We start from the raw sequence: 24,520 nt of genomic DNA, 5'->3' as shown, positions 1-24,520 counted from the left end.
AAAGGAAACTGGGGATATTAATGCTTATATGAAGGCATGGAAGAGGATATCTTTTCTGAAAATGGAAAGATGCATATTTGGCACGTATTGATCCAGATAGAGTTATTAACTTATACATTGAAATACTCTTGAATATCCTATATGCACTTTAGCTCAAGATGAGTTGCCTTTAGAATGGATACATATTAAATTTATCTTTAACAAAACATTAACAACATATGAGGAACAAATTTCTTTAATTATTCAGCAAGGCATACAAAGACCTGTTACACTGTGGGGATATGATTGTGCTGCTTTTGTTTTCTCATTAAGCAAAAATAAAGTGGAATATTTAATGCAGACATCTGAAGTTTTTCAATTACCCATGATTTCTTACACTAGAAATACTGAATTTCATTTTCCCCATAGTAAATTCTGGGATTGCTTAAGAAAACAAAAAAAAATGTGATAAATACACTAATTTCTGTTGATCCATTACCATCTGCCCTTACTGTGTTTACAGATGGCTCTAAGACCAAACATCTAAGACAGATGGCTTATTGGACCAAAGATAAATTTTGGGGACAAGAATCTTCTTTTGGGTCAGTTCAACAAAATGAAATATTAGAAGTAATTAATGTATTGCAGGATTTTACTCATGATGTAAAAATATTAAAGCCGAGTCAGCTTATGTTGTAGTAGTACAGAATATTGCGACTGCTGTTGTTTCTACATCTAAGCCGATATTAAATGTTATTCTCACATATTAAAGGACTATTGTTATTCTGAAACTCTAGAATATTTATTACACATATTAGATTACATTCAAGATTGCCAGCATCTTTAACACATGGCAATCATATGGTAGATCAATTAGTGGCATTTGCTACCCCAGAAGAAAACAGTCATAATCATGCCAATACAGGATATTTGCATATTAAATATAAGGTTCCCTATTCTGAAGCCAAACAAATTATTGCTAATTGTCGTATTTGTAAGCCTTCACTTATAAAATGTGTTCCATCTGAAATTAATCCCAGAAGAATGCAACCTAATACATCGTGGCAGATGGATGGAACCCATATTTCTGAGTTTGGTCGCCTTTCATATATACTTGTAAGCATAGATAATTTTTCAAAATTTGTATGGGCTACACCATTGCCAGGAGTACGCACTGCTCATGTTATACAGCATCTATTGGAAACTTCTGCTGTTATGGGACCGCCTTCTAAAATTAAAACTGATTATGGACCAACATATATTTCTTATCAATTTAAACAATTTTGTCGGCTCTTCCAGGAAAATGGCGACTCCTGCACGTGCTCCAGAGTTGCGGCCCCCACGAAGCCTGCGACCACCATGGGCCCTGCTGGGGAACCCTGCCTGAGGGGCCAGCCTCAGCCCATGCACAATGTGCTCCCTGCCCTGAGGCTTCGAGCCCCCAGTTCCTGAGGACGTGGGGCGGCAGAGTTTGGCGGAGCTGCGGGAGAGGTTGAGGCGCCAGGAGAGACTTTTGCGCAAAGAAAAATTCATTGCAAATTGCCCGACAAGGGAAAAAGATCTCAGACACCACTGCCAAACTGAAAGCTGCCATTTCAGAAAGTGAAGAGGTCAGAGGGAGAACTGAACTACTTCATCCTGTTAGTGTTGACTGTAAGCTAAGGCATAAAGCAACCACAAGAGTTGATACCGACATAGACAAGGCCCAGAATTCTGACCTGATGCTTGATACTTCATCATTAGTTCCTGAATGTTCGTCAGTAGACATTGAATCATCTAAAACAACCTCAGAAACTCAGGGACCTACACAGCTCACTCACAAAGGCAATGAAGAGACTTTGGAGACTGGCTGCACAGTGAGTACCAGCCCGTCTGTCCGCATCACAGCCCAGGCTCCCCCATCTTAAGTTAATGAACAACTCCCCCAGCATTCAAGTCAAGCGGAAGAGGTTTCCAGCAGCGTCGACAGTCTGTTTATCACTAAATTGCAAAAGATCACAACTGCAGACCAGACTGAACCCTCAGAAGAAAACACCAGCACTGAGAACTTTCCAGAACTACAGAGTGAGACTCCTAAGAAGCCTCATTACATGACAGTGATAGAAATGCGAGCTAGAAACCCAGTGCCCCCTCCTCATAAGTTTAAGACCAATGTGTTACCCACACAACAGAGTGACTCACCAAGTCATTGTCAGAGGGCTCAGTCTCCTGCTTCCTCAGAAGAGCAGCTATGCAGGGCTAGGCAGCATCTTGATGATGTCACAGCAGCTCACCTTCTTCTGCTCCACCCCCTGCCTGCACAGCTGCTCTCCATAGAAGAGTCACTGGCTTTGCAGAAAGAGCAGAAGCAGAATTATGAGAAGATGCGGGCAAAGCTCGCAGCACAGAAACTAGCTGAGAGACTGAATATTACAATGCAGAGCTACAATCCAGAAGGGGAGTCTTCAGGGAGATACCGAGAAGTGAGGGATGAAGATGATGCCCAGTCCTCGGATGAATGCTGAAAATGAGCGCTGGGAGATCCCGGGAGTTGACTGTTGAGCTTACATTGTCTCATCCAACTTCCAAACAAGTACCAAGACAGTGTCAGACCTTGTTGAGGGACAGCAGTTGAAGTTACACAAAGGTAGCTACAAAATAAGAACCCAGTTTGTCTTTCAGAAGATGATCTTCACATGCTTGAACAGTTCAATATTTGAACATTGTGTTTGGCCGTATTGTGTTACAGCTTTGCAGTATATTATGCATTGGTCTGACATTTTAGTGTGAGTAGAACACACGTTTTCTTTAAGATATCTGCTTTTCCTTCTTCGTATTCTTATCAGATAGCACTGCTTGCACCCCTTCTGGTGAAATATTTTGTTATTCCAGGCACCAAAAGTGAATTAGGAAGGCCTGGTCCCCTCACTCAAGAAATGAGGGGAGCAGTCTAAAGAATGGTAAGCATGCTTGCATGGACACGTTCCTGAGACGCTGGATGTGAAATGCCGCATACAACACTTGGGAACCACCACCACTGTGTCTGCTGCTCTGTCCTCTCTTGGGGTGACTGCTGTCACCTGTGATGAGGTTTAGGAGCACTTGGAAGAAGTGCTGGGTGGGGAGGGTCTTCTGACCCGGTATGGGGAGCTGCTCCTGGCTGCCCTAGGCTTGAACTCATTGCCATCTGGGATGATAGGTCCCTGTACAGGACACTCGTGATTGGTAAGGAAACCGGTGTTTTTCTAAGAGTTACAGTTGAATTGTCAGTATATTGCTTTTTTTCCTTGTTAAACCCACAGAGGTGTTTACAGGCTGCAGAAACCTCAGTCCTGTATGTGCACATTTGTGCTTTTTAAAATGATTTTATGATCATTTCCAGCAAAGATAACAATGTTATCAAAAAGCCTTTGTCTATTATGTGGAACTTGTAAAGGAGAAATAAAATACCAATCAGAGCAAAAAAAAAAAAACCATTTTGTCAATGATATCATATTGTACATATTACTGGTATAGAATGCCATCCACAAGGACAAGCTTTTGTTGAAAGAGTTCACCATACCCTGAAATGACAAATTATAAAATTAAAAAGGAGGAAAAGAGATGACCTTACACAGCCTGAATGGAGTTGGCATACCAGTCCCAGAGTAATATTGGCATAAGCATTATTTTTTATTACTCTTCTTAATTTACCACAAGGTGAAGTTATATGCAGAGCAGATAGACACTTTATTGGACTTCTCCCTGAAGGTATGGAACAGACAATATGGATAAAAACTGTCCGAGATGCTGAATGACAGGAAGGGACTTTACTGTATGTAGGGGAGAGGATTTTGTCTCCTTACAGGATGGGGGACAATTCTGGTTACCCAGGAGACGGATCCAAGCACAGAATGATAAGAACCGCTCCCTACCCTCAGAAGAATCCAGTTAAACCAGCTACATTCTCTCCTGATGGATGTTCTCCGGAGATGAAGGAGGTGTCCTCCATTACTGAGGCCCTGGCTTCTCTCAGTGTCGCCAAACGACAACGGAGAAGGATCGATGCAGTGACAACCCCATTACCTAGGTGAGGCGATTAAGCACTGAAAGGAAAACTATGTTGTCTCCTACAGGAAAGTCCTTTACTGCTGAGCACATATTGTTAGCAGTGTGTGCTTTACTCACGGTTTCTTCTGTTGTGGCCAATGCGAGTTATCAGGCTTATATTCCTTGTCCACCTTTATTTGAACCTGCTACTTGGCGGGGAAACAGATGTGGTTTTATACACCACCCCAAGCATTTTGTCATCTCTTTGGAATAATTTGACCTTTTGAATAGACGTGATGGAGCTTTGTATAATTTTCCTTATGCTGGATTAAAGATGCCTTTGTGTTTAGGAAATAGACCAGGCCTACAAATGGGTTATTAAAATTGGCGATTACCAGGAAAAATTGTTACAGTCTCCAGGATTGACAGCTTGGTCTATAACCAAAATTGGAATAACATTACATTTGTTAGCGAGCCAGTATATCCTATTTGTGCTTGGTTTACTTATGTAGGCTTAAAATATCTCCCATGCAATTGGAAATACTGCCCTGGCATGTTTCGAAAAATTATTCAAGATAAATGAATAAATTGGGGTCCTTATGGCCAATTATTAATACATGTTCAGAATGGAATGTTACCACTTGTGATTTGTCAAATGTTACCAGGATGAACTGAGAGGAGAATGAACGCCTTAATGGATGCTTGCTGATGGAGTGTGGAGATGGAGGCATTGCTGATGTTCGACTGGCCTCTGTGGAAGATCCTACTGTGTTTCAAGCTCATTTGTGGAAGACTGTCACTGCATTAAAAGAAGCTGTGCTTGCTAATGGAAGCTTTTCTGGGACTGCTCAATCTGCCTCTCAGTATAATTTTACAACATTTAAGAAAGAAAAGGTTACTACTTGTATTCCTATGCCATATTTCTTTTTAATAGGTAGATTTAATTTTGCTAATGGATTTGCTTGTACTAATTGTCATTAGTATTCATGTATTAATTCATCTATTTAGTTTAATATAAATCAATATTCTATTATGATATTCAGCAAAAAATATATGTATGGATGCCTGTTAATTTGAGACATCATTGGTCTCAAGATCCTCTTAATTATATGATTATTGATTTTTTTAATAATCTGCTGAGGAACAGTAAAAGAATTATTGGAGTTTGTACCTACTATTTTAAGTCTTATTTCTGTTGCTACTTTGGCAGCCATTTCCAGCATAGCATTAAAAACATCTATTGAGACAAAGCATTTTGTTGAAGACTGGCATAAAGATTCACATGAGTTATGGATAGAGCAAACTAAAACTGATACTAGACTTCAACATCAAGTAGATGTTTCAAAACAAACAGTAGAATGGTTGGGTCGAAAGAAGTTATTCATTGAAAAATATGAGGATTTAAGATATGATTGAAATCCTACTACTTTTGTGTTAATAAATATATGGATAATGATACAGAACATGATTGGAAGTTAATTCAAGCCCATTTGGAAGGTAATGAAAGTGCTACAAAAGTAATTAATGCCTTGAAATACGATGCTCGAATGTCTTTTGGTAAACAGCTAGAAGATACTACCCCTATGTAAATAGCTAAATTATTGGATGATCAGTTGACAGGATTAGATCCCAAGGCTTGGCTTCAAAGGATTTTCCATAGCTTGGGAGGAGCTAGTTTTGCCATAATCTTATGTACATTATGTATTATGTTGCTTTATTTTTACATGATTAAACCCCTACAAAGACTTTTGCTATGTTATGGAAAGTGTTTCTTTTAAAACAAAAGAAAAAAGGAGGAATTGTTAAGACATAGAGATGCAGCTCCCAGGCAGGGTCAAGAAAGGCCTGGTGACAGATACAAGTAGGGGCTGGAATTCCACCCTGGAGAAGAAAATGTTTTCCTCACTTGGCCTTAAGCTATCTTCTTCTGTGTCCTGTTTCTGTGGAAGTGGTTCTAACGCTCTCTCGGTAATGGTGAGTATATTTTGATTATAATAAGATAGGTGATTTGTTATATGAATATTTTGAGAAGAAGCCTTTGTTTATTCGTATTTCTTTGTTTAGTCTTCCCTCAGTTGTTCCTGGTATCCTGGGAATAATGATCTTATGGTATCTTGACAAAATGAAAATTGTAGTTATTCATATTCCCAGCTACATAGGGATTAATAAAGCTTGCAACTGTGTGCAGTTGCTTCTGCCTTTGCTCTGCACCCCCTGTGTCCTGGGGGTATGCAACCATACCCAGGGCCCCCAATTCACTAGACATTGACAGTGGGTCACCCCACAAAACACAGAAGCATCTACCTTAGTCAAAAATGGATATTTTATTGAATGCACACACTAACACTGATTGATCACATCCATGTAACTACTGAAGCTTTTTCTGCTCTCTGTAGCGGTGATGACGTCAAAATCTTACTGAAAACCATGCACACCCGGTTTAGGTTGTATTAAAGTAGCCCACGATTTCAGTGCTCCCTGCAAGGTGCCATGAGACAGCAGTAGCATGAGTCTGCATGCACCTCGACAGTTTTCACTAGGGACTACACACACACACACTTTACTGACATGGTGCACATTCTTTGCACACAAGGAAGAAAGTGAGCAGTAATGAAAACACACCAATCATGGAATTGATGGAGGGAGCTGTGGGGAAGCTGGGGCTTAGAGGTACTTAAAGGCCCTATGCAGGCTCTCCTTTTGTTGGAGGAGAAACTTCAACTGCAATGTGGTTCTTTATTTTCTTTCTCTAAAGCACAGAGGGCTAGGGTGAAACATAGGGCTTTGAGCATGTTTGGCAAGTACAGTCACAATGAATTAAATCCTAGGGCTGGAACCTATTAATCTTCTACAAAATTACAGAGCAGCCTGGATGAAGACTCATAGCTGAAAAGGTGGACATCTCAAGACAGGCACTGACAATGGCTGACAGACTTGACTGAAGACTGGAAATGTTTTGCTATCTCACAGGAAAAGAAGGCCCCTCCTACAACACTGTACTCTAAGGACAGTTTATTCAGGTTAGGATGACATGAACTATTGTCTCAGGTCACAGATGTCAGTACAAAGTATCCAAGGTATTGTATGCCAATGGTAGCATCAACAGAACAAAGCACACAGTGTCATGAAGACATAAATTATGAGTTTGTGTAGAAAGACCCAGGCCTCATCCAGGTTCTTAGTAACTGAGAACCTCAAACACAGTAGTGATGTGATAGTGTGGGGGTGAATCTAGTTACAACTTGTTTCTATTGTGACACAGATGACTCTTTTTGTGTCATGGGCAGCTTATAATGAATGACTAGACCTAAGCATGAGAATAACCAAATACTACATTGCTTCCCTAGCTGCTGAGCTTTAAAAAGCCCTGGGGAGACAGCAAGCTTTTGTGGACATTCTGGATTATTCCTTCTGTACTTTAACTCTCTGAGTCACCTGCACTCTCAGTAAGTTAATTCAATTCCATAAATTGGAAATCTGTCACCTGGAAAAAATACATTCTCAATACGATCCCAGATTGGCCATGGAAAAAGGGTAGCTTGAACTGCCCAACCTAGGTTCTGGGCCTGCACAGGCCTGCTCTCAAAAAGAAACCTGTGTTCACAGCTATAGGCAGCATTCACTATGTATGCTCTTGAGGTTCCTCCCTAAACTGCTTGGATTAAAATAATTTTCATGCTAACAATCAAAACACTCATTATGCCAATCTGGCCAACAGGAAGCTAATTTCTATTCTGTATTTTGTCAGATGTGCATAATACATATGGTCATCATTGATAACAGGTGAAAGATCTGCTCTAATATGGACACTAAGTGGTGCTGGAGGATGATCCTGCCCACAATGAGCAGTGGGAACACCAGAGCCCTGTAGGGATGCCTGGCAAGCTAACACATTGAGCACGCACAGCTCAGTAAGTTCCCTGTGAACACACATCTCCTGAGATCTGTCTATTTGATTGGAGGTGATCCTGTCCACCTAATACAGTACATGATGTGGAATAACAAAAGCCACCTGCAGGAGCTGTGGCGATGACTCACAGGATAGAGCATCTGCTGCTCTCTCAGAAGAACCACATGGACCCTAACAATTGAGTAAAGCATGTCAGTGATTACATCATAGAGTGTGTGTCTGAGAAACAGCCACATTATCCACACAAAAGACACTGTCACACTGGGTACCCCTTGGTGACTTTGAATTCACTTATTAGCCCAGTATCCATGGAACATGCAGAGATCCATCTCCAGCTGTCAGTTCTAAGTCCACAGGAGGGGACAGAACCCTTTAATAAGAATGATGGTCTTAAGAGTCAAGAGATAGAATTCAATATTTATTCATAAGGAATTCATTTTTACAACAAAACAAGATTAAAACAAATAAATTAAAATATTTAAAAGTATGTGAAAAGATAAAAACAGTAACAAGAACATATAAATATGAAACAACAAAAAGAAAATTTCAATTAAAATCATAACAAAAATATTTCTAAACAGCACATTCTTAAGGAACATTTAGAAGCACAGATGTATTGCTGTTTCTCCTCTTGCACACATAATGAAAGGCTGTCCCCCAAGTTGTCTCTCAGGTGCTGTTTTCTGAGAAGAAAGTAAGACCTCAATCAGTCAGGCTGGCTTAGTGATATATAAATTTATGGTCTCTAAGCAATGACAAATTAACTCTGAGGAAGAATACTCATCCAAAAAATTTGTTACCATTCAGGATGTTTGTCATCAGGGACTCCTGAGAAAGCAACTTATTCTTCAGGAAGCTCTCTTACTGGGGTGTGTCCAATTCCAGCTCTCTTGCACTTTCTGAGACCTGAGAGAGGAAGGCAGTTTTTCAGACACTGAATTGGTGGTGAAATGCAAGGCAGATGTCGGAAGGCTGCCTTCTACCACCTCAGTTCTATTGGACAGTCAACATGGACCTTTTAACTGATATCATGGTTGCTAACTCTTTGGGAAGGGCAAAATCTCCAGAGAGCCTCAAAGTAATGTGAGCTGCCAATATGGGACCCAGACTTATACCAGTGCAAACCAAGGACAGGGCAATGGAAGGAACCTCATTGGGTTGCAGGAAGAAAGGAGATGTCCATATGTCACCAAGGTTAAAACCAATGACAAGTTCTAATTTGACATTTGCACTTTGTTCTTATCCCGCAAAGGTGCTTCCTACACAAGAAGTCACATGACCACAGAGTGTCATTTGTCAAAGAACCAAGAACTTGTTCAAAACTCTACAGAGCATCCAATCTATCACGTGGATATGCAATAATGAGGTATGTTATTAATCTGTCACCATTTCTATACTGCAGCTTCAAAAAGAGCAGACAAATATACTTGCAAAATAATTCAGTTTCTGAAAAGTGGTTGGCTTCCCAGAATACTTGTGCATAGGCAGAGCAATGAACAATTCCACTACATGAGGAGGTTGACTGGTTGTGAGTGTAAATTAGAAAGGTGGTAGGAGAGAGCAAAGATGTATCAAATTGGCAAACTTTATCAGATATTTTTAAGCTAACACAGCTGCTCATCCCTACCAGATGATGCTGGGTCTGGACGTTGCTGGTCTTTATCTTTCTTGTTGAAGTCAACCAAATATTTCTGGTTCAGTGCACAATCAAGATGTCCCTCCTTGCTCTCCTGCTTCAGTGGGAGCAACTTCTTCCTACATGTGTTCTCCATCAGGAGCTGGCTGAGCAGGTTTCTGGAAATACAGTCTGCATAGTAAGATCATGCTGCCCCTTTCTCCCATTCCTACTCGTAAGTCCCACTAAGTCTACCAGGTCCCAGATACCCATGAAGACTTAATAGAATTCATTTCGATACATATAAGGCTGCTGCACAAACCACAAAGAATAAATTCCGGGAAGAATAAATTGTTTGGCCCGAGCACCAATTAGTGTCCACATCTCTCAAAAAGAACATGGATCTACAACTATCCATGAAAGCCCAATGCATGGGGGCAACATCAATTAGTAGTGGGCCAATACACTCAAAGGAGGTCAGTAGGACCAAGAGAAGGTCATGCTAACCATGTGGTCTACACACTGAGTTTTGTAAAACCTGGTATGACACCATAGGTCCAGGTCAGCCTAACAACCTTCTGCTGACTTCAATCAGTGCTGTTCTATCTAGAGCCTTCTGAAGATGCCTAGACAATCCTGGGATGAGTAACAGTCTTTTATGGAACTGAAAACTGAGTCCTAATGACCCTGGCACACTGATGTGTAAACAGCACAAGAGATAGAACCAGAGCTGAAGACCGTCCAATCCAGAACAAAGAAAGTCAGAAATGGCCATTCCACAGGTGATAGCCTTTCTGACCAGGACTTACCTAGAGAAGGTAATCTCCTTCTTCAGCTTATGGTTGTTCTCATGGATCTCAGTGTTCTCCATCTCTAAGTTGTGCAGAATTGACATGACTGCCTCCTCCATTCTCTCCAGGTCTTCATAATATGGATTTGGCCTGAAGTGTGGCCTGGCCCCAAATGATAGAATCCAATGAACATCAGCATTTAGGAATATATGAACTCAGGGTGGGTCCTGTACTACCCAAGTCCTGGAAGGACACCTTCTGAATTCTACATATTGGATCTTCTTCAGCTTCAGAAACGTGTTTTTCTGCGTCCAGGACACCAGAATCTCGGCATCCAGATGGAGGCTTCCCTGGCTCCCTTTGTTCAATCAAGAGGAAATCTGCAGTCAAGCCAGTTAAGCTATCGAGAGCCTAGGCCACACCTCTCCATGCTCCCCCACCCCTACACACACAGAAACCTGTGATTACTTTTCTCCTGTTTTGATAACGGACCTTATATCAACACAAAATTATAATCTGCACAAGGAATACAAATAAACAGACAATCGTGGCCACATAGGCAAAGAACTGTTCTGTTGACAGTGGGGCTCCCAGAACAAAGCATTCACATCACCATGAAAGTGTTACAGGTAAATACTCAGGCCAAGACATAGACCCCTAGATTCCAAGTGTGGAGGGAAATATAAACATATAAAAGTTGTCCATATGCATTTGGATGTATGCACATACAGACTCACAGACGGAAATATCCACACAAAAAAAGAGAAATGTAAAAACAGAGTCAGAGAAAGAGAAAGAGAAATATGGAAACAGAGAGTACTGTGAAAACCAGGAGAAATGCATCCACCATTGCTGTCTCAGAGGGCAAGACACACAGACAATAACAAACAGGCCTGAGCCTGAGACCTTCTAGTCAAGCATTGAGATGAACAGTTTGGTACCAGGCCCCTCAGGCTGCTGCGTGGATCTTCCAGCACTCAGTCCCCTGCCTAGCAAGTACAGAGACTCACCATAAACTCACTGCAATTACAATCTTGCAAAGCCACCAGCTGTCAAGGGCTTTGCAAATGCACACTAGACACTCACTCTCCCTGACTTTATCCCCGAATTCTTCATTCAGACCACAAGATCTGCTTTTCAATAAATGGAAGCAGATGAGTCCATTTTCCATCTCGCTCCTCAGGAAGGGTCAAGGTTCTGAATCTCCTCTATATGGGAGGTGAGGTTTAGCACAGGGTGGTTAGGGAGGCACAGCTTTCTAGAACCCAAAACCTTAATAGGATAAGATGAAGGTGACCTTGCAGACCCAGGAATGAAACAATAGCATTTGGAGAGATTCATACCTGTTCTTCATGGATCTCTCTGTCAGAAACCTCAGGCGATCTCTCAGGTCATTTCTCTCCTCGGTAATGAGCTGCAGCTCTTCAATCAGCCTCTCCTTTTCCGTCTTGGCCTGATTCTCGCTTAGTTCAGTGCCAGGGGATGATGTTTCTCTCCCAGCGTCTGTAGGTAGAAGAACACAAGTGAACCTGCATGGGGAGAATGCATAGAGTGTACATAGACCACAGTGAGGCCTAAACAGGAGAACAAGCCTGGAACCCAGTGTCACTGCTAGGCGATTGGTCTATGCTTAAGAGGCCTCCTCAGTGGATCTCAGTTCTCCCACTACTCTATAGAGACCAAGAGATGTAAGCAGCCAGGTGTTCCCTATGCCGGACATCACGTGCTCACATGTACTACGGAGATGGCTACTCCAGGATTATCATCAGCTGAACAGGGTACAGCTTGGTTTCCTCACCCCTGTGGTTTCAGAACTCAGATGATAAATTCACCACCCACAAGACTTGAGTGATTGGAGACACTCAGATGTCCTACCCTGATAGTCTAGGCCAACAACTTTGGATAAAAACACATTTCCATGGAGGACATGGTCAACAGACTTATCAGTTCCCCTATTTGAAATACCAAATGCCCGAGAAGTTCCAGTAGGTTACAGGCTGAATCTTGGTCCACATGTTCCAAACAGTTTTGGTATTTTAGAAACATGTTTGTAACACACAACCTCTAATATATAAAGCTAACGATGACCCTTCCAGTTAGAAGAAATCAGAGGAGGTCTAAGAACATAAGGTTATTGCCTGGAGCACAATTCTCCCCCTGTTCCTACTGTCAGATATCCACTGTATTTAAAGAAGCAATGATAGTGAAATACATTGCTGCCCTGTCTAAACTCAGAAAAGGTGGACCCTCCATGACTCCTGATGGTGTTATTATACAATGTAACATAACAAATGCACTGTAAAAGTAAAGACCAGAAGTTCACAGTATAATAGCATTGGCCTTACCATAGCCTCCCAGTGGAGATGGGGAAACTAAAGGTCTGAAATCCTGACTTTCAGGAATTGTGATATTCGTGGAAATTCAATTCCTTTTCAGATGCTCCAGTTGCTGTGACCCATTGCTAGAAAGGTCAGCTTAAGCCTGCAGCCACCCTGGCAGGAAGCTCAAAATACACTGCCCAGAACTTACTCCACATTCCCCAGATGTGCTGTCTTTGTCCATCATTACTTTGAGACGAAAGGCTAGACTCCTTCACTTTAGTCTCTCCAGAATCGATGTTCCCCCTCCCACAACGGTTGCGAAGACGGGAAAACATGTCTTAGGGTGTAACCGCCAGACTCAGACTGAGAGAAACTAGGGCACTGGTTGTCACTACAACACTGGTGACATCACAGAGGATGCCAGAACTCTCTAGGAGACAATAGAATGTCCAAGAAGGGACAGCTGATGTCATGGGGAGCAGACTTTGCCTCCCTGCTAATGTTCTCCCTGTACTGAGCATAAGCTGAGGTGCCCTTTCCAGGAGACTTTCCTGGGGCAGAGCCACTGAGCATCTCCTGCTTCCAAAGCCAAATTTTCCTCAAGGCTTGATTATAAAAACCTTAGTAATTCCTATGCATCTAAATGAATGTTTCCTTCCATATCTTGCCCCAAAATGTCTCATCCTAACTCAAATCGTCCTCATTCACCAATGTTAGCCATTAAAACTTCCTGAGATTTCATACCAGCTTGAATATGCAGTCAAAAGTTCTCCTGTCTCATTCTGTACAGGTGCTTTATATCACATCAAGAAATAGTCTGCATGGTAGGTTACAACATGGGTGTGTGTTAGGGGAACACTCATGAAGTCATGTGCTTAGCAATTGACAATTGCCAGAAAATTCCTTAGTTGAAAGAGTTGAAGTCTTTATGGTGCTAGGAACAGTATGGAGACCAGTTGGCAGACAAAAGTGCAATATTGGAGCCACCAATGAAGGGAACCTCATGCTGCTTGTGGGGTTCTCATCTCTGCGCCAATGTTGCCAAAGGAGCACTGCTGACAGGCCTTCTATCAGAAGCTGAGCTTCTATCAGAAAAATAAAATAGTCAAGAGATATAGGGGGTGCAGATAAAGGTGTAGGACGAGGCTATACACATCACTACGGGGATAGAGCAAGGACCCAGCACTTGTGCTCTGGGTCATGGGCTTCCCCACAAACACAAAAGCATCTGTCACAGTAAAAAATGGATACTGTATTGAGTGCACACACTAACACTGATTGATCAGATCCATACCCCAAATTTTGGGGGCAGATCCATGGCCCCAAATATCTTCCTCTCAACTTATACAGCAAAAAATAAGAAAGAAAGAAAAAAGTCAAAACAAAAAGCTCAAGCTTCTCATATGAGGATTGAAGGAAGTGTGATCTGGTGGTCAGTTCTGATTAGGCCATTTTAGATAGAACAGTGCACAGTGATGCTTAATGTGATGGGTCCTATATACAGCTTTCTGCAATATTGGAATTTTAACAAGCCTCATCCAGAACATACAGAACAGGAAAGGATGTGATCACCATGTCCTTGCTCTCTATCAGGTTATTTTTCTGTGTCCGTGATTGTCAGTCATAGACAGCAACAATCTGAAATAGCTGGTAGACATGGAACAAAGTGGCTAAAACTATAGTTGTGGGTTACACACCTCAACTGTCAAAGGCTAATGCTGTTCTCACAGTCCCTGGAGGCCACTCTTGTAAGACTGTCTACTGGAAAGTAGAAGCAGGTTTATCTGAGCTCAAAGTGAACCTGGCCAGGTAGGAAGAGGGCAACATGGGATACTTGAGACCCTGTCTAAACCAGCACAGAAACCCACACTTCCTTCAAAGCATCATCTATGAATTCTTGATTATCTACCATTCTCTCCCTACCAGTCTTTCAGACTGGAATTGTAGAAAAGAACTGGAAATGATCTTCCTATTCTGAAGACCTTGATCTCTCTTTCCTTAGGTGTACATTAAGAACTCATGCAAATGGGTATGACCATCTGAACATCTTAGTATCATCTACTCAGTATATCTAGCCTAATACTGTGCCTATGGCAATCTCAAGCTTCCCTGAGTGTTGCTGACCCAGCAAGAAGTATGAAGTACTGAGGTCAAACCCCAGTGATCCTTTCAAGGGGTTAGAAGAAAGCCATGAGAGAAACTCCACTTCTTTGTCCTTAGATTAAATCAAGCTGATACAATGTGAACCTGGTGGGCTATTTAACCAGACATCTTTCTGCCAACCCCAGCTTTCTGAGTTCAGTCCATCTGAACCTGCATCCGGAGAATGTATAGAGTGTACATAGACCACAGTGAGGCCTAAACAGGACAACAAGCCTGGAATCCAGTGTCACTGCAAGGAGTTTGGTCTTCGCTTAAGAGACCTCCTCAGTGGGTCTCAGTTCTCCCTCTACTCTATAGAGACCCAGAGATGTAAGCAGCCAGGTGTTCCCTATGCCTTCTGACACACCCAATAAATGCAGTAAATTTTAATTTCTGTTCAATTGTTCAGTAACTTACTTACACTTGCATATTGCTGTGGAAGTGATGGGGTTTCCTGATCAGTATTGCATTTAACAATGCATAACCAATCATCCCTCCTAGAATGACTGTATATAGAGAAAGAAAATTTATTAGAATGGTTTATAGACTGTGGTACAGCTAATTCAACAAGGAATGGAAGGTCTAAAACGCAGTAGTTGCCCCTGTTGAAGCCAATCCCCCTAGCATAGCTGTAGCCATTTTGTTCCATGCCTGCCAGATAGTTCATATTCTTGCTGTAATATGTCTGCCTGTCATGGTTGTCTGAAAATAATTTAACTCAGAGCAGGGTCAGGAATGATCACGTAACTTGTGTATGTTTATTTTATTGGTTATTTTGTTTATTTATATTTCAAATGTTAACCCCTTTCCAGTTTCCCCTACAATAACCCTACATTCCACCCCCTTCCCCAGCCTCCTCGAGGGTGCTCCCCCACCCACCCATTCCCGAACCACTGGAAGGAAGTTCTTTATGTTGTGAGGTTTCTTAATCTTAAATTTCATAATTATAAGCTTCATGTAGGACCAATAAAATTAAAGGTCAATATGAGGGCTGCAGAGATGGCTCCATGGTTAAGAGCACTGACTGCTCTTCCGGAGGTCCTGAGTTCAAATCCCAGCAACCACGTGGTGGCTCACAACCATTTGTAATGAGACCTGATGCCCTCTTCTTCTGTGTCTGCAGACAGCTACAGTATACTTATATATAAATAAATAAATCTTTAAACAGATAAAAAGTCAGTATGAACCTTTGTTGTCTAAAATGGCTTGAGTCAGGGCTGACAACCAGACAGCCCTTCCAGCACCTGCCTATGAGCTCACATTTTAGTCTTTATAAACTGACATAGAAAAATATCCAGGGTCCTAGCGTGACAAATTCTCAGCTACGTCTCTGATGATCAGTCTTAGGGTGGGCATTCAATAAACCATCCCTGTCTAAGTGAGGTCAGAGTTTGTGTGGTTTATGGGGCAACTCCAGGACCTCAACGGTTTTGTCCATAAGGCTGGATATTTCAGCTGGTCTTCAGTACATGCAGGAATCCTGAAGAAGAAGGAAAATTAATAAAGCAAACTTCCTTTTTCCATGTCCTTGATATGAGCCAGCAGAAGGTGTGGTCCAAACAAAAACCAACGGATTGGGTAAAGATCTTTACCAATCCTACAACAGATAGAGGGCTTATATCCAAAATATACAAAGAACTCAAGAAGTTAGACCTCAGGGAGACAAATAACACTATTTAAAAAATGGGGCTAAGAGCTAAACAAAGAATTCACAGCTGAGGAATGCCGAATGGCTGAGAAACACCGAAAGAAATGCTCAACATCTTTAGTCACAAGGGAAATGCAAATCAAAACAACCCTGAGATTTCACCTCACACCAGTCAGAATGGCTAAGATCAAAAACTCAGGTGACAGCAGATCCTGGCAAGGATGTAGAGAAAGAGGAAAACTCCTCCATTGTTGGTGGGATTGCAGACTGGTACAACCATTCTAGAAATCAGTCTGGAGATTCCTCAGAAAATTGGACATTGAACTACCTGAGGATCCAGCTATACCTCTCTTGGGCATATATCCAAAAGATGCCCCACATATAACAAAGACACATGCTCCACTATGTTCATAGCACCCTTATTTATAATAGCCAGAAGCTGGTAAGAACACAGATGCCCTTCAAAAGAGGAATGGATACAGAAAATGTGGTACATCTACACAATGGAATATTACTCAGCTATCAAAACCAATGACGTTATGAAATTCATAGGCAAATGGATGGAACTGGAAAATATCATCCTGAGTGAGCTAACCCAATCACAGAAAAACACACATGGTATGCACTCATTGATAAGTGGATATTAGCCCAAATGCTCGAATTACCCTAGATGCACAGAACACATGAAACTCAAGAAGGATGACCAAAATGCAGATGCTTCACTCCTTCTTTAAAAGGGGAACAAGAATACCCTTGGCAGGGAATAGGGAGGCAAAGTTTAGAACAGAGGCAGAAGGAACACCCATTCAGAGCCTGCCCCACATGTGGTCCATACCTATACAGATATTAGATAAGATGGATGAAGCAAAGAAGTGCAAGCCGACAGGAACTGGATGTAGATCTCTCCTGAGAGACACAGCCAGAATACGGCAAATACGTAGCTGAATGCCATCATTAAACCACTGAACTGAGAACGGGGCCCCCGTTGAAGTAATCAGAGAAAGGACTGGAAGAGCTTGAAGGGGGTTAAGACCCCATATGAACAACAATTCCAACCAACCAGAGCTTCCAGGGACTAAGCCACTACCCAAAGACTATACGTGGACTGGCCCTGGACTCCAACTGCATACGTAGCAATGCATAGCCTAGTAAGATCACCAGCAGAAGGGGAAACCCTTGGTCCTGCCAAGACTGAACCCCCAGTGAACATGATTGTTGGGGGGAGGGCGCTAATGGGGGAAGGATCGGGAGGGGAACACACAAAAAAAGGGGAGGGGTAAGGGTTGAGGGATGTTGGCCTGGAAATCGGGAAGGGGATTAACAATCGAAATGTAAATAAGAAATACTCAAGTTAATAGAGATGAAAAAAATAAAAAGAAAAAAGAAGGTGTGGTCCAGATTAGAGGTGGGCCTTTCCATCTCAAAAGATCTGAATTAAAGATTTATCTTCTGATCTCCAAGATTTGGATTACAAGTAGGTCTTCTTGCTTCAGAAAATTTAATTAAGAAAAAAAATCCAATGGTGCTTATGCCTTTAGCCTCAGCATCCAGGAGGTAGAGGCAGGTGGATCTCTGAGTTCAAGGCCAGCCTGGTCTACAAAATGAATTCCAGGACAGCCAGAGCTACACAGGGAAACCCTGTCTCAAAAAAAACAAAGAAGAGGAGGAGGACCAAGAGGAGGGGGTTGAAGAGAGGAAAATAGAAAGAAGGAAGGAGAGAGAGAGAGAGAGAGAGAGAGAGAGAGAGAGAGAGAGAGAGAGAGATCCCCCTCACAGGGCGTCAAGCCATTTGGCATTAGTTAATTCCAGGTACACTCAAGTTGACAACCAAGAACAGCAATCCCATTACCCGTGGTTGTGATCTCACCCTGGTAGGCTCCTGAGTAGGAGGCTGAAGCAGGAGAATTGCCATAAGTCTGATGCCAGCATGAACTACACACGTGTTCCAAGCCAAGCCAATCTCAGCTACAGTTTGAGATTCTGTCTGAAAAATATGAAAGAGAAAGAAAACATAAATTCCTAGAGCAGTGTTTCTCAACCTTCCTATGGCCTCAACCCTTTAGAACAGTTCCTCATGCTGTGGTGACCCCAACTACAAAATTATTTTGTCGCTACTACACAACTGTAAATTTGCTACTGTAATGAATCTTTATTGTAGTGTAAACTATCAGATAGGAGACCCTGTGTGGGTCACGACCCCCAGGCTGAGGGCCTTTGCCCTAGAGGCGGTCTTGGCCTAGTTTATATAGTTCATATTACAATGGCCTCTCTCAGCGTTTGAAGGTCAAGTATATTCACTTGTAACATCAAAACATAAAAATTCAGTTGAGCTGCTGGCTGGTACGGTCTGACATCCCCCAGAATACCTTTGCCATTTTGTTCCATGTCTGCCAGCCATTTCATATTGTTGCTGTAACACGCCTGCCGTCACTGAGGAGGAGAAGGGAGTTGGCTCAAGGACATGCTGACCACACACCTTGTTTTGTTCTGAATGTTCTGTATGCCGTTTGCTAATCTTGAGAAATTTGCACCTTAAGGAGTGGTTCCCTGAAGTGGACACAGGTGATAGGCTAAGGCAGATGTGTGAAGGAATATTTCACAGAGGCAGACGCAGGTAAAAGGATGTTCTGCTAAAGCACGCATGTGAAAAGACACGTGATGAAGGGTTCTGCACTAAGGACACACATGCATTGGTCTGCCTTGCATTCTGTAGTTGAGCTGCATTTGTTGGGACTTCATAGAACCACAGCAAAAACCCTTCTGGTGGGCTGCTGTGGTTTCTCGCTGTTTCCTTGGCCTCGGGCTGATGGGCAGAGTGATGTCAGCTGAGACAGACACATGTGCTGATGCACAACACAGGCTGAGGCCAGACCCATGGAGGACACGGGATATTGAGAGGGAGTTTGGATGGAGTTATGCTTGCGTAGCTTGTTGGTCTGGGGTCTCTGCTGATCTCTGCCCGCCTGAGAGCTGCTCTTACTGACTGTGTAGCATCTTGGCTTCTCTTTGTTCCACTTGTACAGCCCTCAGGACCAGGCTCTCCTCTCCCTTAACCATGGCTGCTGTCCTCTTCCTCTCTCCTCTCCATCACACATGTTCTTCCTTTATTCTCTGGCAGCTTCTTCCTCCTTCTTCCCTCCTCATGATCCTCTCTAGCAAAGCCCTCAAAGCTCACCTCCCCCATCTCTCTGGGGTGCAGCTGTTGGCTGTTGGCTTCTGTATAATCACAGTTAACTGGGAGCAGGGTCAGTTATTTGGGGTTAACCAGTCTTGAGTTCTACAAATTAGCATTAAAATACAAGCAGAATTAGGCCAATCCACCACATCAATTTCTTTTGCTTTGTTTTGTTTTAATTTTTCTTTTACCCTTTACTTTATTTTATTTTCGGCTATTTTTTAATCATTTGTTATTTTATTTATGTATATTTCAAACGTTGTCCCACTTTCCACACTCCCCTCATCATATCTTACATCCCATTTCTGCTCAGCTTTGCCTATGTGACAGTGCTCCCCAACCCACACATATCCATTCCCACCTCACACCTCTAGGACCTCCTTTCGGTGGGCAACAGGCCTCAGGGTAGTCAATGGCCTCCCACCACATGATGCCACTTAAGTCAGTCCTCTTCTACACAGTTACCTAGAACCATAGAGCCATCCTTGCATATACTTTGGCTGGCAGTTTGGTCCCTAGGAGCTGCGGGACTGGTGACAGAGGATCTGGTTAGATATTAAAGACAAATGGTTTCTGCTTTCTCCTCTTTTTCTGGTTATAGGTGAAATCATGTTTGTTCGCTTCCCTTTTTTGAAATTATTGAGTTGATTAATTTCTTGGTTTTTCTTGTGTATAGTTTAGCTCATTTTCTTGGGGTTTTCCTCGTATTTTCCTCTGTTGTGCTCTCTTAAAGAAAAATATTGTTTAAATTTGGTTTTGTTGTGAAATATCTTGGTTTCTCCATTTATGGTGATTGAGAATTATGCTGGGTATAGGAGCCTGGGTCTGCATTCCATCTGCCCAAATTTTTCTGGCTTTTGGAGTCTCTGTTGAGAAGTCTGGTGTATTTCAGATAGGTCTGAATTATTTATTACTGGTTATTTATACCTTACCCCTTTTAAAGTTCTTTCTTTGATCTGCGTATTTAGTGTTTTAATTATTATGTGAATGGCAGAGTTTTTTCTGGTACAATTCATTTAGCCTTCTGTAGGCCTCTTGTACAGTTATGGCATTTTCTTCCTTACCTTATGGAAGTTTTCTGCTATGATTTGTTGAAGATGTTTACTGGACCTATGAACTGGAAATCTTAATTCGGTTCTATATTTATTATCCTTAGATTTGGACTTTTAATTGTGTCCTGAAATTCATGGATGTTTTGGATTCAATAAACCATACATGTTTATCTGAGATGGGTGTTTTGTGCTTTGTTGGTGACCTCCTTGATTCCAACTCTTCCATTTAGTAGAACGTTGGATAATGAGACATGGTCAGGAATGGTGACATATTGACATAAACTATATGAAAATAGGTAGGTTAAAATTTTATGTGTGTTAAGTATCAGTAGTCTCCTGGGTGGTTTTGGTTCCCAGTTGGCCATGTGCAACCGTTTCAAAAGCCCAGGTTTGATGTTCCTTGGGTTTCCTATGATGATGCACTCAGATATGACAAATATCAACAGAATCCTCATCAAAGAACTTAATTTATATAATAGACCGAAAATTACTAATTATGTTACAAAATATTTGATCACACTGTGATCTCCAAGAATGTATTATTTACTGATAAACTATTGTGTGGTATAGCATCGCCATGGCACAGGCATTTAACACAAGGGTTGTTTGTTTGATGTAAACATGGACTTTACTTTGGTAAGGCTAGCCTACCACACACCTTTATTGCAAAGCTAAAACTGCACTTAGGTTCAGAGATGGTCAAGGAAGGACTTGAAAGGAAATGAAGATGACTAAACCAATGGAAAATCTCTGAGTTGAAGGATTTTTAGAAAGTGTGCAGAGGGAAGAAGAATGCTCTTCTGGGAGGTCAGTGAATTAGGAAGGACAGTTGGGAGTTGACTTCTGTATCTGGCTCCTGAAACTTCATTGGTAAAAATTAACGTCTGGAATTTTGTGTTGTAAAACAACACATTGGCTCTGCAGCTTTTGGCAAGGGCCATGGACAGAGAGATCACAGCAGCTGGGGACAATCTGAAGGGAAATCAGGTTTTCTTAAGTCACCTGAGAAGTCCTCACGGAGAGAGGAATGAATGGGCAGCACCATAATAGAAGGCCTTAGGATCGCGTACTGAGCTACTCTAGATGCCTTGAAAATAGAAGCAGAGAATGAAAAACTAAATGACGTCACAGGAATTAGCTCAATCCTCACTGTGATCATTTCATGTTGTGATTTATACTGGATTCTTTTTTAAAAAAATTAAAACAGAGTCTTCTGTTTTAATGTGAGGCTGTCTTAGAATCACAAAATGCTTACACCTGTATGGCGCCCGGCATCTAACACTATCGGGCTAGAGATTCTACTTTTAAATGCATCACCATCGACAGCTTCCATTTAACCAGCAGGGTCCATGCCAGGCAGACACTGTGCAGGTTGTATGTTCTGTTAATCTCCACAACACCCCCATTTTACAGGTGAAGAAACCACAGCTCAAAGCAAATGAGTGTCAGGGTCCCCTCAGTCTCACTGACTGTCACTCAGACCCACATCCTTCTCTGTACAGGGAAGCCATGGGCCTGATGTGGGCTGTGCAAGCTGACTCTGCTGAGATGATCAATGCTATTCTTGAACCTGGGAGAATTTAAGACAAGGTGACCCACAGACTCCTGGGATAGATTCTATCTCTGGGTTCTAGGGTGTGACACGGTATCCCTTGCTGTGGGTCTCTACTCAGCTGAGGAGTCTGTTCCCATCTGTCAGCTTCTATGGCAGTGGTTCAAATCCCTCCTAATGATGTAACCCTTTAATGCAGCTCTTCTTGCTGTGGTGACCCCCATCACAAAATTATTCAATTGCTACTTCATAACTAATATTGCTACTCTTATAAGTTATAATGTGCAAGGTATCTGATATAAATCTTTGTGAGTGGTAGCTCCCCACAGGTTGAGAAACATTGCTTTATATACTTTTTTTTGAGAAGCCTTCATCTGAGGAGGACCTGATGCAGGTGTGAGAGCAGAGACACCCTGATGTAGTGACAAGTTTAGGAGGACCCAGGCTGCTTGCCTTTATGGCAACAGAGATTCCTGGCTGAAGGCACAATCTGAAATCACTGTCCCCAGGACATTTTTTCTTTTTTTTTTTAAATTTATTTAATACTTAATAATAATTCTTTGGTTTCTGGGCAAACATCCCCCTCCCCCCTCCCCTTCCTTATGGGTGTTCCCCTCCCAACCCTCCCCCATTGCCGCCCTCCCCCCAACCTGTTTTCACAGCTGAGCTAGATCTGAGGAACAGGTGCTTTTAAAGAAGCATGTGAAAGCATCTCCTGTGGAGAGCTCACTATGCAGGGAAAGTCACACAGGACAGGGAGAAGTGGCTTCCCAACTTCCCCAGGGCACTCAAACCAGGGAGGATTGTTGAATTTGTTCATTGTCTATTGTTATATCCCCCTTTTCATTTCTAATTTTGTCAGTTTTGGTATTGTCTCTCTGGTGTGCAGTTTGTTTCAGGAACAGGTTGTGTGTCTGGTGGATATTCTCAACAAAAAAAGAAAAAAAAAAGAAAAAGGAAACAAAAAAAAAAGCAAGCAAACAAACCAACAAAGAAACAAAAAAACCTACAAACAGCTCGTGGTTCCCTTGACTCTTTGTATTTTTCTCCTTGTTTGTAATTGATTGATTTGATTTGAGCCTTGAATTAATTTCCTGCCATCAAATCCTACCACACACTCTATAAGATGAGGCTTTGCCTCACCTTGGTAAGAGCAGCATGTAATAAATGAAGCTTATGCTGCTCTCTCTAGTGGGGATGACATCACAATCTCACTGCAAACCATGCACAGCGCGGTTTAGGCTGTATTAAAGTAGCCCACGATTTCAGTGCTCCCTGCGTGCCATGAGACAGTAGTAACATGAGTGTCCCTGCACCTGGACAGTTTTCACTAGGGACTACACACACACACACACACACACACACACACACACACACACACAAACGCACACCGCCTTTACTGACATGGTGCACATTCTTTACACACCAAAAATAAAGTGAGCAGTTATGAAACACATCAATAATGGAATCAATGGAGGGAGTTGTGGGGAAGCTGGGGCTTAGAGTTACTTAAAGGCCCTATGCAGGCTCAACTTTTGTTGGAGGAGAAACTTCAAGTGCAATGTGGTTCTTTATTTTCTTTCTCTCTAAGGAACACAGGGTTAGGGTAGGACCTACAGCTTTGAGCATGTCGGGTAAGTACAGGGACACTGAATTAAATCCTAGGGATGGAACACAATTAATCTTCTACACGATTACAGAGCAGCCTGGATGAAGATTCTCAGGTGAAAATGTGGACATCTCAAGGCAGGCACTGGACAATGGCTGTCAGTCTTGACTGAAGACTGGAAATGGTTTGCTATCTCATAGGAAAAGAAGGCCCCTCTGTCTACACTGTACTCTAAGGACAGTTTATTAGGTTAGGCATGACATGAACTATTGTCTCATGTCACAGATGTCAGTACAAAGTATCCAAGGTGTTGTATGCCAATGGTAGCATTAACAGAACAAAGCACACAGTGTGATTAAGACATAAATCATGAGTTTGTGTAGCAAGACCCAGGCCTCTTCCAGGGTCTTAGATAGTAACTGAGAACCTCAAATACGGTAGTGATGTGATACGGTAGTGATGTGATAGTGTGGGGTGAATCTAGTTACAACTACTTTCTATCATGACACAGAGGACACTTTTTGTGTTATGTTCAGCTTATAATGAATGACTAGACCTAAGCATGAGACTAACCAAATTCTACATTGCTTCTCTAGCTGCTGAGCTTTTAAAAGCCCTGGGGTGACAGCAAGCTTTTGTGGACATTCTGGATTATTCCTTCTGTACTTTAACTCTCTGAGTCACCTCCACTCTCAGTAAGTTAGTTCAATTCCATAAA

General features: G+C 42.1%; 3 protein-coding genes, 1 long non-coding RNA gene and 1 pseudogene across 5 annotated transcripts in view; 2 read left to right on the top strand and 3 right to left on the bottom strand.

Annotated features, from left to right (window-relative positions):
- The window catches only part of LOC147999014 (disks large homolog 5-like), a 202,807-nt gene extending 200,602 nt beyond the window's left edge, over window positions 1-2,205 (bottom strand). Inside the window, exon 1 of the mRNA XM_087595966.1 lies at window positions 2,161-2,205. The gene's annotated coding sequence lies outside the window, so the exon portion shown is untranslated. The remainder of the gene's footprint in view (window positions 1-2,160) is intronic.
- The window catches only part of LOC147999010 (disks large homolog 5-like), a 133,020-nt gene extending 119,995 nt beyond the window's left edge, over window positions 1-13,025 (bottom strand). Inside the window, exons 1-2 of the mRNA XM_087595744.1 lie at window positions 12,833-13,025; window positions 11,647-11,806 (exon numbers count right to left, since the gene is read on the bottom strand). Coding sequence (XP_087451870.1) covers window positions 11,647-11,806; window positions 12,833-12,959 — 287 coding nt within the window. The 5' untranslated portion in view covers window positions 12,960-13,025. The remainder of the gene's footprint in view (window positions 1-11,646; window positions 11,807-12,832) is intronic.
- LOC147999013 (DNA-directed RNA polymerase II subunit GRINL1A pseudogene) lies at window positions 1,644-3,431 on the top strand (annotated as a pseudogene). The gene has a single exon (XR_015643787.1). The product of XR_015643787.1 is annotated as a DNA-directed RNA polymerase II subunit GRINL1A pseudogene (transcript).
- On the bottom strand, window positions 8,304-10,691 carry LOC147999012 (uncharacterized). Its single transcript, XM_087596052.1, has 4 exons — window positions 10,322-10,691; window positions 9,525-9,691; window positions 8,698-8,803; window positions 8,304-8,580 (listed from the first exon to the last, which is right to left on the bottom strand). Exons 1-3 carry the CDS (start codon window positions 10,420-10,422, stop codon window positions 8,739-8,741), a joined length of 333 nt encoding a protein of 110 aa, XP_087452178.1. The 5' UTR covers window positions 10,423-10,691; the 3' UTR covers window positions 8,304-8,580; window positions 8,698-8,738.
- LOC147999011 (uncharacterized) lies at window positions 10,150-10,853 on the top strand. Its single transcript, XR_015643865.1, has 2 exons — window positions 10,150-10,330; window positions 10,432-10,853. It is a non-coding gene; the product is annotated as an uncharacterized LOC147999011 (long non-coding RNA).
- Window positions 13,026-24,520: the final 11,495 nt, after the last annotated feature.

This window comes from Rattus norvegicus, chromosome 19, assembly GCF_021556685.1.
Source record: "Rattus norvegicus strain SHRSP/BbbUtx chromosome 19, alternate assembly SHRSP_T2T, whole genome shotgun sequence".
Taxonomy (NCBI): domain Eukaryota; kingdom Metazoa; phylum Chordata; class Mammalia; order Rodentia; family Muridae; genus Rattus; species Rattus norvegicus.
The sequence above is the reverse complement of the archived record's forward strand: the minus strand, read 5'-3'. Positions and strand labels throughout refer to the sequence as shown.

Coding starts and splice junctions, on each gene's coding strand:
- LOC147999012 (XM_087596052.1), bottom strand. CDS start 10,422: ATGGAGGAGGCAGTCATGTCAATTCTGCACAACTTAGAGATGGAGAAC. Junction 9,692..10,321: donor AAGGAGATTACCTTCTCTAG/GTAAGTCCTGGT, acceptor CTGTATTTCCAG/AAACCTGCTCAGCCAGCTCC. Junction 8,804..9,524: donor TCCAGACCCAGCATCATCTG/GTAGGGATGAGC, acceptor TTCCTCTCTCAG/GTCTCAGAAAGTGCAAGAGA.